This window comes from Coregonus lavaretus (genome assembly GCF_964263955.1).
Source record: "Coregonus lavaretus genome assembly, chromosome: 13".
NCBI classification, from domain to species: domain Eukaryota; kingdom Metazoa; phylum Chordata; class Actinopteri; order Salmoniformes; family Salmonidae; genus Coregonus; species Coregonus lavaretus.
The window spans coordinates 3,904,675-3,919,926 of NC_140000.1; the positions used below are offsets into that span (position 1 = coordinate 3,904,675).

The 15,252-nt window shown below is 42.3% G+C and overlaps 1 protein-coding gene across 1 annotated transcript; it reads right to left on the bottom strand.

Annotated features, from left to right (window-relative positions):
• Positions 1-531: 531 nt before the first annotated feature.
• LOC311139296 (sodium-dependent neutral amino acid transporter B(0)AT1-like) lies at positions 532-12,686 on the bottom strand (the record flags this gene model as incomplete). Its single annotated transcript, XM_084174179.1, has 12 exons — positions 532-750; positions 1,006-1,168; positions 3,137-3,296; positions 3,558-3,762; positions 4,064-4,220; positions 4,576-4,704; positions 5,490-5,602; positions 6,085-6,195; positions 6,384-6,565; positions 6,992-7,129; positions 8,314-8,454; positions 12,482-12,686. 12 exons carry the CDS (start codon positions 12,684-12,686, stop codon positions 532-534), a joined length of 1,923 nt encoding a protein of 640 aa, XP_084030305.1.
• Between the last annotated feature and the right edge of the window lie 2,566 nt (positions 12,687-15,252).

Sequence of the window (15,252 nt, forward strand, 5' to 3'; positions counted from 1 at the left end):
CTCTGTCCATAAGGTGTAGATAGTAAGTATAGACCGGAAGTAGAGGCCTGGGCATTGTTGTTCACTAATTTACTCCAAGTAGGGAAAGGATGGTGGGATTGAAAAGTAATAAAGGGGAGTATATATATAAAAAATAAAAAAAACATGGGGGATTGGAAGTGATGCAGACAATTACATTGATAGAAGACACAATCTATCTGCAATATTAAGCTGATCCATTCCCCCCCCCCCAAAAAAAAAAAGAGTGTGCAAAGCTGTCATCAAGGCAAAGGGTGGCTATTTGAAGAATCTGAAATATAGAATATATTTTGATTTGTTTAACACTTTTTTGGTTAATACATGATTCCATATGTGTTATTTCATAGTTTTGATGTCTTCACTATTATTCTACAATGTAGAAAATAGTCAAAATAAAGAAAAACCCTTTAATGAGTAGGTGTGTCCAAACTTCTGACTGGTACTGTACGTTAAAGGCTTTGTATTTATTTAGTTTTGATTGGTGGAGAATTATTGCAGGCACGGGATAAGTAATCAGGCATGGGATTTGACATTCTGAGCCTTGTCGTTCAAGTCAATTTGGTTAGAGACAGTTTTGAGCTCTTGCTGTTCAGACTTTCTATCGCTCTTCCTCCGTAAACATTTGAAGAGAGCAGTGCCAGGCACAGATAGACTGGGTATCCCTGCCAGGATAAAGATGATCACATAGATCCAGGCTGGATAGGGCTTCTCCTCCAACGTAGGGAAGTTGTCCTATAATGGAAGATTAATGGTATAAGGCTTTTAGTATGTTCTTGTTGTCACTGTAATGTACAGTACCATATGGAGATTATATGCATAATGTAGCTATACATGTAAATATAGGCATATGTGAAATCTTTGTCATGCCATTTTCTTTGTGAGTAGTACGTTAAGAGGCCTAGAAGCAAACTACAGCAACATTTAGGTGTTGCAATTTGGATTTTAGATTTCAACAGATTTGCAGACTTGACAGAGTAAAAACCTTACCGATTCAGGATTCCAGGTTTTATAGAGGAGCGTTTCGGTGACTTTAGTGATAAAGTAGAACACAAAGATGACAAACATGATGGCGGGGCTGATAAATCTCCATGTAATCTGCCAGAAGAGGTTGGGCTTGTGGCCGATCATGAACTCAATGTCATCGTTGAACCTGGCACAGAGAGAGAGACCCACAAGAGAGAGACCCACAAAACTATTGTTATTATACAGTGAGGGAAAAAAGTATTTGATCCCCTGCTGATTTTGTACGTTTGCCCACTGACAAAGAAATGAATGATCAGTCTATAATTTTAATGGTAGGTTTATTTGAACAATGAGAGACAGAATAGCAACAACAAAATCCAGAAAAACACATGTCAAAAATGTTATAAATTGATTTGCATTTTAATGAGGGAAATAAGTATTTGACCACTCTGCAAAACATGACTTTGTACTTGGTGGCAAAACCCTTGTTGGCAATCACAGAGGTCAGACGTTTCTTGTAGTTGGCCACCAGGTTTGCACACATCTCAGGAGGGATTATGTCCCACTCCTCTTTGCAGATCTTCTCCAAGTCATTAAGGTTTTGAGAATGATGTTTGGTAACTCGAACCTTCAGCTCCCTCCACAGATTTTCTATGGGATTAAGGTCTGGAGACTGGCTAGGCCACTCCAGGACCTTAATGTGCTTCTTCTTGAGCCACTCCTTTGTTGCCTTGGCCGTGTGTTTTGGGTCATTGTCATGCTGGAATACCCATCCACGACCCATTTTCAATGCCCTGGCTGAGGGAAGGAGGTTCTCACCCAACATTTGACGGTACATGGCCCCGTCCATCGTCCCTTTGATTCAGTGAAGTTGTCCTGTCCCCTTAGCAGAATTACACCACCAAAGCATAATGTTTCCACCTCCATATTTGACGGTGGGGATGGTGTTCTTGGCGTCATAGGCAGCATTCGTCCTCCTCCAAACACGGCGAGTTGACTTGACGCCAAAGAGCTCGATTTTGGTCTGACCACAACACTTTCACCCAGTTCTCCTCTAAATCATTCAGATGTTCATTGGCAAACTTCAGACGGGCCTGTATATGTGCTTTCTTGAGCAGGGGAACCTTGCGGGCGCTGCAGGATTTCAGTCCTTCACGGCGTAGTGTGTTACCAATTGTTTTCTTGGTGAATATGGTCCCAGCTGCCTTGAGATCATTGACAAGATCCTCCCGTGTAGTTCTGGGCTGATTCCTCACCGTTCTCATGATCATTGCAACTCCACGAGATGATATCTTGCATGGAGCCCCAGGCTGAGGGAGACAGTTATTTTGTGTTTCTTCCATTTGCGAATAATCGCACCAACTGTTGTCACCTTCTCACCAAGCTGCTTGCCGATGGTCTTGTAGCCCATTCCAGCCTTGTGTAGGTCTACAATCTTGTCGCTGACATCCTTGGAGAGCTCTTTGGTCTTGGCCATGGTGGAGAGTTTGGAATCTGATTGATTGATTGCTTCTGTGGACAGGTGTCTTTTATACAGGTAACAAACTGAGATTAGGAGCACTCCCTTTAAGAGTGTGCTCCTAATCTCAGCTCGTTACCTGTAAAAAAGACACCTGGGAGCCAGAAATCTTTCTGATTGAGAGGGGGTCAAATACTTATTTCCCTCATTAAAATGCAAATCAATTTATAACATTTTTGACATGCGTTTTTCTGGATATTTTTGTTGTTATTCTGTCTCTCACTGTTCAAATAAACCTACCATTAAAATTATAGACTGATCATTTCTTTGTCAGTGGGCAAACGTACAAAATCAGCAGGGGATCAAATACTTTTTTCCCACACTGTACATATCTTCAACACCAGTACTATGGATGGAAATTAAGTTAGCCCGTTAGCCTGATGTTAGTATTTTCAGACCGGGCTAGTAGAAAATGTGCCAACCTGGCCCACTGGCGGGTGACATTTTGTCTTCTCAAATATGGCACAGATTTTGGACCCGGACAAGTAGAATTTGAGGTCTACTAGCCCGGCTGGCCAGTACCCAAAATCCTTGAGTTCCATCCAATCACAGTTTGTTGTGGTAATTCTGTGTCTTCTACTGTAGCGTTTCTAACACAACCCCGACTATCTCACAGAATGAATTTATTATACTCACCGATCAATACCATAGAGGTACACAACCCCGACCATCTCACAGAATGCAATTATCAGTAGAGGTATGGACCCAGCAAAGCTGTCAAAGAGGGACAGCCAGTAGTTCCCTGAGCCTTGGACAAATATCAGTCCAACAAGGCAGCAGAGGACACATGTTATCCCTGTAACAGAATAAAGAACATGAGTTAAAGATATTTAACAAAGAGGTCTCAATCTCTCAATGTAGGAGACAATAAGTCTGGATTGCTCTTGTCCAGAAACGGACTGGCCATAGGGCAGTTCGGGCAAATGACAGATAGGCTGGTCCATCTTTAGCCCAGTGGGCCTGTTTAAATTGGGGGTTTTGGTCAGAAGGAAATAAATGGGCCGGTGTGTTGCCTGAGCTGATGTCCGGCCTCAGTCTGTCCCAGCTCTTGCCTCACCTGTGGTGGCCTCCTTGGGCCAACTCTTGGGGAAAACCCCCAGGTCCTGAAGTGGTACCAGAACTCCTTCGATATTGCCAAACATGGAGGACAGGCCCAGACAGAACAGCATGATGAAGAACAAGACTGACCAAACAGGAGATACAGGCATCTTAGTGATGGCCTCTGTGAACACAATAAAGGCTAGACCAGTTCCTTCAACCCCCTACATCAGGACACACAGAGAAGGAGTGGAATTAGATCCTGTTTTAAATAACATTGTGTTACTACACTGTGTAGGAGTAGACTATTATGTCTATAGTTCCCTTTGGGATTGCCATTGCCATATAGTCAAGCTGAAATAATATTCTGATATTGTCAGTATTTATAAGAGACCTTAGACCATTCACAGATTAGGCCTAGTGCTGGACTAAAAAGCGCTTTCAATGGAGAATCTCATTGAGCATGCTTGTTAGTCCGGGACTACGGTTAATCTGTGTCTGGGAAACCAGCCCTAAAAATCCTACCTCGCTGAGGAAAGTGTTTAAGTCACAGGTCTTCAAGTTGAGCCCCTGAATGACTTCTGGATATGTTCCATTGAGACTATGAAGAACCTGATCATAGTTGCTTTCAGTGATGTTGCCCTCAGGGAGATCAAATGTATTCAGTAGCGCCAGGATATTTCTACAGAATCATTGTGGAAAATTAGTTGATGTCATGGCCTCTTTCACTGTAACATTAAATCTAACTATAACACACCGGCTATCATACTGTCATATCGGATGTAGGGGACACTGTTAGGGACATGTAGGGTTGCAAAATTCCCAGATTTTCCAGAAATCGTGGTTGGAGGATTCCCGGATGTCCTGCATATCCCATCCTGATTCCAGGACTCTTCCAACTGGAATTTCTGAAAAACCTGGGAATTTTGGGAAAGGTGACACATTTTTGGCAACTTTCTGCAACTGTACTCTTATCCTATTAGATGCAGTGATACATAGTAGATACATGTCATCTACAGAGACGGGTAAATTCCTACCCGCCACGACAGCTGTCGAATCTCTCTGTGGCTCTGAAGCCAATGATGGTGTAGATGACTGTTGCAGCGTAGACGGAGGTGAAGCCATTGACGGCAGAGATGATCACTGCGTCCTGTTCACAGTTGTTACTGGGAATCGAAAACAACACACAACTCCTGCTGAGACTGGGGCTGGGGCTGTCCTGATATGGACACCGTACCGGTCTGTTTCAGCGCGGTTGTCGTGCTTTATAATGCAATTCAAAAGTCCCAATACAACATAGTGATAGATTAATTATTCATGACTAATTATTACACCCTGAAACTGTGTATAATGTGTTAGAAATGTGTGAGTGTAGGACCAGTAAAGGCTATGGCATTGAGCCACTATTTAGCAATGTGAGTAAGAGTTAGGCCAGACAACAAAGACAACTGAGAAACTAAGATAAAGAGGCCTCCCAATTTAGGGAGGGGAGAAACTGTTATGAAAACATGGTGCAGAATATTGTGAGAACGGCAATAACTGAGTAAAGCAGGGAGTAGGATATGTGTGTGTGTGTGTGTATGTATGTGTGTATGCATGTGTGTATATGTGTGTGTGTGTGTAAACAGAAGGTCAGTAGAGCAGTTTTAGAGTGGAAAACTACAGCCCGCCTACAGAGGGGAGGGATTTATTTTTGTTTGACGTATGAGTATAAAAGATGGACTCTGAAATTGTGATGGCAGAATTCTCAATGAATAAATATCTCTGACTATGCAGACCGGGACTCTGGCCGTTACTTAAATCCCAAAAGACTTACAACCTTTTGGGAGACGCACAGAGAAACTGAAATAGTTTGTTAAATAATTCACATAACACATAGTAAACAACTGTTTCTAAAATATATAATACATTGATTAAACCATAGTAGTTTAGATGGGTGATTGTGACTTACTGCACTGAGTTATAGCTGGAGAAAGAGATGAGGCCGCCAAACGCTATGGAGAAGGAATAGAACACCTGGGCACCTGCATCCAGCCAGGTAGTTGGGTTGGCCAGCTCTGCCAACTGGGACAACAACACAACGTTTTGTTACATCAGCAAGCTCTGCCAACTGGGACAACAACACAACGCTTTGTTACATCAGCAAGCTATGCCAACTGGGACAACAACACAACGTTTTGTTACATCAGCAAGCTCTGCCAACTGGGACAACAACACAACGTTTTGTTACATCAGCAAGCTCTGCCAACTGGGACAACAACACAACGTTTTGTTACAACAGCAAGCTATGCCAACTGGGACAACAACACAACGTTTTGTTACATCAATCAGATTTACCTGACTATATATGACATTTATAGCTGATATCATTTCAGGGATGGGCTTGTATTTCTTTTAGTGTGAGTTTTTAGTGTAACAGTGTCCCAAATGGCACCCTATTCTCTATGTAGTGCACTACTTTTAACCAGGGTCCATAGGGCTCTAAGTAAAAGTAGTGCACTATGTAGGGAATAGGGTGCCATTTGGGCCGTAAACACGTGACTTACGTCCGGGGTGAAGAGAAACACGACTCCACTCAAAGAGCCTTTCAAAGTCAGACCTCTGATCAGGAAAATGCTCAACACTACGTAGGGTAGCGTTGAGGTGACATACACAGCCTATGAGGAGAGGGGAGACGGTGATGTCACTATACCTTTGCAATCACTGAGACATGATAACATAAAACTACCTTTATACTGTTTTATTTGTCAATTTCCAATTTTCATCCATTGTTATTGGTCATAATTGGTCATAAATGTGAACGTTATCATGTAGTCCTTGTCTCAGATATGTTGAGCTGCTATACCTTCCCAGTGGTCTCGATGCCTCGGATGATGCAGATATAGAGCATAGCCCAGGCACTGACTAGACACAGCACCATCCACCACTGCAGACCCCCGTTCTCACCAATGTCTGGGGTGGTGTTCAGGGTCTCTCTGTACCAGAAGTAATCCACTGGGGAGCTCAGCTCACACTCTGACACCAGGCCTGGGACATTTATGTTAAAAAATCGACAAATAATACATTATTAGAATTAGACATACATGATTGGATTATTCATACATAGGCTGCATCCCAAATAGCACCCTATTCCCTAGTGCAGGGTTTCCCAAACTCGGTCCTCAAACTCATAATAAATGTACTTCTTCCTTGTAATGTAGCTATCATCCTGAGGGTGAAGCATGTTTATCAGGATTGAGGTCAATTCCATTTCAATTCAGTTAATTAATTCAGGAAGTAAACTAACATTTTTCTCAGTTCTCCTCTATGGAATATCTGTTGACTTCCTGAATTAGCTGAATTTAAAATGGAATTTACCCCTGACCCCTGACTCCCATAATGTCTCAAATACTGTACAGTACATCTCATTTTTTTAATGAATGCATGAAGACTGTGTCTGTACTGCACTCTTACCTGTTAGATTGTCATTGAGGGGACACTGGCTCCAAGGAAGCGTCTCTTGGAAGGAGTTAAACAAGTACCACATCACCCAGGCCATGATGGTGTTGTAGTACAGGCTGATCATAAGAGAAACAAACATGGACGCAATGCCTGGCAAGAACACAGAGCAGTGCTTGATTACCAACAATGACGAGAGCGTCTACAGGGAGGAGGTGAGGGCTCTGGGTGTGTGGTGCCAGAAAAATAACCTCTCACTCAACATTAACAAAACAAAGGAGATGATCGTGGACTTCAGGAAACAGCAGAGGGTGCACCCCCCTATCCTCATTGACAGGACCGCAGTGGAGAAGGTGGAAAGCTTCAAGTTCCTTGGCGTACACATCACCGACAAACTGAAATGGGCCACCCATGCAGACAGTTTGGTGAAGAAGGCGCAACAGAGCCTCTTCAACCTCAGGAGGCTGAAGAAATTTGGCTTAGCACCTAAAACCCTCACAAACTTTTACAGATGCACAATTGAGAACATCCTGTCGGCTGTATCACCGCCTGGTACGGCAACTGCACCACCCGCAACCGCAGGGCTCTCCAGAGGGTGGTGCAGTCTGCCGAACGCATTACCGGGAGCAAACTACCCGCCCACCAAGACACATACAGCACCCGATGTCACAGGAAGGCCAAAAAGATCATCAAGGACATCAACCACCCGAGCCACTGCCTGTTCACCCCGCTATCATCCAGAAGGCGAGGTCAGTACAGGTGCATCAAAGCTGGGACCGAGAGAATGAAAAACAGCTTCTATCTCAAAGCCATCAGACTGTTAAATAGCCATCACTAGCACATTAGAGGCTGCTGCTGCCTATTTTAAATCACTGGCCACTTTAAGAAATAGAACTCTAGTTACTTTAATAATGTTTACATATCTTGCACGACTCATCTCATATGTATATACTGCATTCTATTCTATAATATTCTACTGTATCTTAGTCCATGCCGCTCTGTCATTGCTTGTCCATATATGTATATATTCTTAAATCCCATTCCTTACTAGTTTTGTGTGTATTGGGTATATGTTGTGAAATTGTTAGATATTACTTGTTAGATATTACTGCACTGTCGGAGCTAGAAGCACAAGTATTTCGCTACACCCGCTATAACATCTGCTAAACACGTGTATGTGACAAATAAAAATTGATTTATTTGATTTATTTGAGTCCATGATGACTGAAGGTTTATTGAAGCAGCATGTGTAGCTCTGGTCCCGGGGCGTTTACCTGCTGCTTACATGCAGCAAACTGCACGTGCCCTGGACCAGAGATAGGGAAAGTGTTGCTTACCAACTCCAGCCAAGTAAGGATGGATAGTTGACCACACCCCTAAACTGCCTTTCCTTAGACGTTGACCAATAGCAAACTCCAGATGGAGCAGGGGAACACCTTCTAGAACCAGCAGGATCAGGAAAGGAATCATGAATGCACCTGAGAACAAAGGGGGGACAATCAAAGCTCTTAAAACGTTGGTAAAAAGACTCTTAATGACATCTCATGACATACAGACACCTGCAGATGTAATGGAGTACATATTACCAGTCGTACTGCGGTATGGATAAAAACAGGGGGCTCATAGATACACATACCTGTCTATCTAAACATACTGCCAAAAAAAAAGGATAGAGAGAAATAGCGAGAGAGAGAAACAATTTAACCACTTGGGAATCACATAACACTGACGTCCTTTTACGGAGACAAGTCAATACACCTGTTGCAGGCAGGAACGGCAAAAGTAAAGGATTTACTGGGGCACGGGATAGTGTTGGTGCTGGTGGTTCAATGTACAGGTGACTATCCCTCCGTCCACAACAAACACTTCTCAAGGCTTTCCGCTCCATCAGCAGTCTTCAGTACATAACAGTCCTTATCTGCCTTAACAGTCCTTATCTGCCTTATCAGTCATTCAGGCGCTTGTAGTCAAACAGTTTCCATAGAACATGATGGGATGTTACTGTAAGTCCATTTACGCATTCTCTCTGTATTTAGATAAGATAAGAGCAGAAGTGTTTCCGTACATTCCATTTATCACACTAGGAGGATTTTACTGGGCTAAAGCATCTTATCTACCCTAGGTCGGCACAAGAAAGCCCATGTTCTACTTATATCCCTCATTTATCCCAGTTTAGAACCATTAGAAATAGTATTCTCATTGTTTGCCTAAAATACAGTAGATGGCTATACAGTGCCTTCAGAAAGTATTCACACCCATTGACTTTTTCCACATTTTGTTGTGTTACAGCCTGAATTTAAAATTGATTAAATTTAGATTTTGTGTGACTGGCCTACACACAATACCCCATAATGTCGAAGTGGAATTATGTTTTGTGAAATTCTTACAAATTAATAAAAAATGAAAAGCTGAAATGTCTAGAGTCAATAAGTATTCAACCCCTTTGTTATGGCAAGCCTAAATAAGTTCAGGAGTAAAAATTTGCTTAACAAGTCACAATAAGTTGCATTGACTCAAAAAAATCAAAAAATAGAATAATATCTAGACTCTACAATAATAGTGTTTACCATGATTTTTGAATGACTGCCTCATCTCTGTACCCCACACATACAATTATCTGTAAGGTCCCTCAGTCGAGCAGTGAATTTCAAACACAGATTCAACCAAATAGACCAGGGAAGTTTTCCAATGTCTCACAAAGAAGGGCAAATATTGGTAGATGGGTAAAAAAACAAACAGACATTGAATATTCCTTTGAGCATGGTGAAGTTATTAATTACACTTTGGATGGTGTATCAATACACCCAGTCACTACAAAGATACAGGCGTCCTTCCTAACTCAGTTGCCGGAGAGGAAGGAAACCGCTCAGGGATTTTTCCATGAGGCCAATTGTGAATTTAAAACAGTTACAGAGTTTAAAAGCTGTGATAGGAGAAAACTGAGGATGGATCAACAATATTGTAGTTACGCCACAATACTACCTTAAATGACAGAATTAAAAGAAGGAAGCCTGTACAGAATACAAATATTCCAATACATGCATCCTGTTTGCAATAAGGCACTAAAGTAAAACTGCAAAAAATCTGACAAAGAAATTAACTTTATGTCCTGAATACAAAGCGTTATGTTTGGGGCAAATCCAACACAACACATCACTGAGTACCACTCTCCATATTTTCTAGCATGGTGGTGGCTGCATCATGTTATGGGTATGCTTTACATCGACTAGGGAGTTTTTTAGGATAAAAAGAAACCGAATTGAGCTAAGCACAGGCAAAATCCTAGAGGAAAACCTGGTTCAGTCTGCTTTCCAACGACACTGGGAGACGTTCACCTTTCAGCAGGACAATAACCTAAAACACAAGGCCAGATATACACTGGAGTTGCTTACCAAGACGACACGCAATGTTCCTGAGTGGTCTAGTTACAGTTTTGACTTAAATCAGCTTGAAGATCTGTGGCAAGAGTTGGAAATGGCTGTCCAGCAATGATTAACAACCAACTTGAGCTTGAAGAATGTTAAAAAGAACAATGGGCAAATATTGTACAATCCAGGTGTGCAAAGCTCTTAAAGACTTACCCAGAAACACTCACGGCTGTAATCGCTGCCAAAGGTGATTCTAACATGTACTGACTCAGGGGTGTGAATACTTATGTAAATTATATATTTCTGTATTTCATTTTCAATACATTTGCAAAAATGTCTAAAAACATGTTTTCACTTTGTCATTATGGCGTATTGTGTGTAGATGGGTAAAAAAATAAATGTTTTATCCATTTTGAATTCAGGCTGTAACACAACATAATGTGGAATAAGTCAAGGGGTATGAACACTTTCTGAAGGCATTGTAGCATCATGTTTTTGGCGACATGGGCAAAGTGCAAGTTAATAACTGTTATACTAACTGACAAACAGTTAGATATTTTTCCTGGGATCCATCTCTAGACTCCGGGCCTGTCCTCTCCGTCAGTCATTGACAAGTCATTATGCTGCTGCTCTTTCATTCTTTTTTATTTTTTATTTTTTACTTATCTATTTTTTTACTTAACACTTGTTTTTCTTAAAACTGCATTGTTGGTTAAGGGCTTGTAAGTAAGCATTTCACTGTAAGGTCTACACCTGTTGTATTCGGCGCATGTGGCAAAAACATTTTGATTTGATTTGACTGGAGGTGTGACGTATATCAGGCCTTAACACCTATGCAAGGCCTGTCAGCATAAGTCATTGTAATAAGTTACTACATTTGCTAATTAAATGCAGTGTTTGTGGTGCTGGAGCCTCCATAGATACAGATCCACATGGTTAGACTACACATAAACCAGTGACACCTCCATAGAGACAGATCCACATGGTTAAACTGCACATAAACCAGTGACACCTCCATAGAGACAGATCCACATGGTTAGACTACACATAAACCAGTGACACCTCCATAGAGACAGATCCACATGGTTAGACTACACATAAACCAGTGACACCTCCATAGATACAGATCCACATGGTTAGACTGCACATAAACCAGTGACACCTCCATAGAGACAGATCCACATGGTTAACTGCACATAAACCAGTGACACCTCCATAGAGACAGATCCACATGGTTAGACTACACATAAACCAGTGACACCTCCATAGAGACAGATCCACATGGTTAGACTACACATAAACCAGTGACACCTCCATAGATACAGATCCACATGGTTAGACTGCACATAAACCAGTGACACCTCCATAGAGACAGATCCACATGGTTAGACTACACATAAACCAGTGACACCTCCATAGAGACAGATCCACATGGTTAGACTACACATAAACCAGTGACACCTCCATAGAGACAGATCCACATGGTCAGACTGCACATAAACCAGTGACACCTCCATAGAGACAGATCCACATGGTTAGACTACACATAAACCAGTGACACCTCCATAGAGACAGATCCACATGGTCAGACTACACATAAACCAGTGACATAAACAGCATACATGTTTTGCAGTGTTCTCATTAGTTCTGTGTTTTATTGTATTGTAAGTACACACAATGTACCTGAGAACAGTGGAACAATGTGTCCAATGTGTAATTAGAATATTTGTTAAACTGCACGTACAATAATAAGAACACTGTAAAGTAAAATCAGTATTTTCTCACAGACACCAAATACAGACTGTACATCAAACAGATCAGAGAAGAACAGCTTTCCTCATACAAGTGAACCCATTCAACCCCATACAAGTGACCCCATCCAACCACATCCAATCCCATCCAACCCATTCCAACCACAGCACACCCCATCCAACCACACCACACCCCATCCAACCCGATCCAACCACACCACACCCCATCCAACCCCATCCAACCACACCCCATCCAACCCCAACCACACCCCATCCAACCCCATCCAACCCGAACCTCACCACACCCCATCCAACCCCATCCAACCCGAACCTCACCACACCCCATCCAACACCATAAAAACCCACTGCAGCACAACACCACCTACCTCCCCCATGACTCTGGCACAGGTAAGGGAATCTCCATACGTTCCCCAGCCCCACACAGAACCCCACGCAGGTGAGCATGTACTGGGTCTTGTTGTCCCATTTGGGCCTGTCTCCACTCCCAGCCTCCTCCGTTTCCAGCTTATCCAGCTCCTCATGGGACAGGATCCTGTCTTCCAGGCCTGGGTTGGGCAGCTGTATTCTCATGGTTCCTCCAATGTAGATGGCCAGATTCAGCAGTGTGACAGGGGAGAGCTGGTCAGTAGGGTACCTGTAGCTGGTACACTATAGCTGAGGTGTGGAAAAACTCTTTGCCAACTTAGCCTTTTGCCAACTTAGCCTCTTGCAAAACAGCCTTTATACTGAACTTGTTTTAGGAGATGATTGCTTTACCAAGCGGAAGAGGGACACGTGAAGTTATCTTGTCAAGTGTGACTCAACCAAAATAACACGTTCAACAATAATTAATATGTTATCTGAGAGGGAGGTGTCAGGGATGCACAGAGCCATCCTGTATCTCTTTGTGTATCCTACTGTGTGCTCTTTCTGAAAATATGTTTACGACACCCAAAGTTCAAATACTGATGTTTAACCACTAGGCTATAGGGCAGGGGTGGACAAACCTTTTGGCTCAAGGGCAACATTGAGTTTTTGAAACCAAGTGAAGGGCCACATACTATATGCTTGACAAAACATGTGAAGCCTTTATTCATTTTAACATTGACACGCAACTACTAGTGTACTGTATGCTTGCAGAACAATTCTACCCTTGTACCATTTCTACCCTTGTTTTTTGTGAACAACATTTTCACAAAATTGATATAATTTATAAGATCACAGTCAAACTTACAGTCACAATATGCAAACTTAAAAATAGATATATAAATTATTATATGACTGGAGACATGCAAAATGTAACAGCAAAAAAAAACTATTCTAAAATTTGAGTGAAACATATGGTAAGAGCATCCGTTTCATTTGAAATGGTCCGTTTTTGAAAGCATATTAAGGAACAATTCTCATCTCCATTGTGAGCCATATTTACAGTTATCCAATCACCTCAGTCCAAATCTGACTGATTAGTTATTACCTGTATCCAAGTGCATTGCTGCATAATTGTCACTGCATGACCATCACCATGAAAAAGCGTCATCCTTGCCTTCCCCAGTCACGGTTATTCAAGTCTTAATGTGAACAATGGGTGTGGTCACCTCTCTTGGCAAGGGCATCAAAGTCTGCTGTCATCTTTGATGTAGAGATTCTCAGAACAGCTGACAAGTGGTCATTTGTTAAATTTGACCTGTGACAGGATTTGTTGTAATTCATGAATGAGAACGTTTGTTCACACATACAGTGGGGGAAAAAAGTATTTAGTCAGCCACCAATTGTGCAAGTTCTCCCACTTAAAAAGATGAGAGAGGCCTGTAATTTTCATCATAGGTACACGTCAACTATGACAGACAAAATTAGAATTTTTTTCACAGAAAATCACATTGTAGGATTTTAATGAATTTATTTGCAAATTATGGTGGAAAATAAGTATTTGGTCAATAACAAAAGTTTCTCAATACTTTGTTATATACCCTTTGTTGGCAATGACACAGGTCAAACGTTTTCTGTAAGTCTTCACAAGGTTTTCACACACTGTTGCTGGTATTTTGGCCCATTCCTCCATGCAGATCTCCTCTAGAGCAGTGATGTTTTGGGGCTGTCGCTGGGCAACACGGACTTTCAACTCACTCCAAAGATTTTCTATGGGGTTGAGATCTGGAGACTGGCTAGGCCACTCCAGGACCTTGAAATGCTTCTTACGAAGCCACTCCTTCGTTGCCCGGGCGGTGTGTTTGGGATCATTGTCATGCTGAAAGACCCAGCCACGTTTCATCTTCAATGCCCTTGCTGATGGAAGGAGGTTTTCACTCAAAATCTCACGATACATGGCCCCATTCATTCTTTCCTTTACACGGATCAGTCGTCCTGGTCCCTTTGCAGAAAAACAGCCCCAAAGCATGATGTTTCCACCCCCATGCTTCACAGTAGGTATGGTGTTCTTTGGATGCAACTCAGCATTCTTTGTCCTCCAAACACGACGAGTTGAGTTTTTACCAAAAAGTTCTATTTTGGTTTCATCTGACCATATGACATTCTCCCAATCCTCTTCTGGATCATCCAAATGCACTCTAGCAAACTTCAGACGGGCCTGGACATGTACTGGCTTAAGCAGGGGGATACGTCTGGCACTGCAGGATTTGAGTCCCTGGCGGTGTAGTGTGTTACTGATGGTAGGCTTTGTTACTTTGATCCCAGCTCTCTGCAGGTCATTCACTAGGTCCCCCCGTGTGGTTCTGGGATTTTTGCTCACCGTTCTTGTGATCATTTTGACCCCACGGGGTGAGATCTTGCGTGGAGCCCCAGATCGAGGGAGATTATCAGTGGTCTTGTATGTCTTCCATTTCCTAATAATTGCTCCCACAGTTGATTTCTTCAAACCAAGCTGCTTAACTATTGCAGATTCAGTCTTCCCAGCCTGGTGCAGGTCTACAATTTTGTTTCTGGTGTCCTTTGACAGCTCTTTGGTCTTGGCCATAGTGGAGTTTGGAGTGTGACTGTTTGAGGTTGTGGACAGGTGTCTTTTATACTGATAACAAGTTCAAACAGGTGCCATTAATACAGGTAACGAGTGGAGGACAGAGGAGCCTCTTAAAGAAGAAGTTACAGGTCTGTGAGAGCCAGAAATATTGCTTGTTTGTAGGTGACCAAATACTTATTTTCC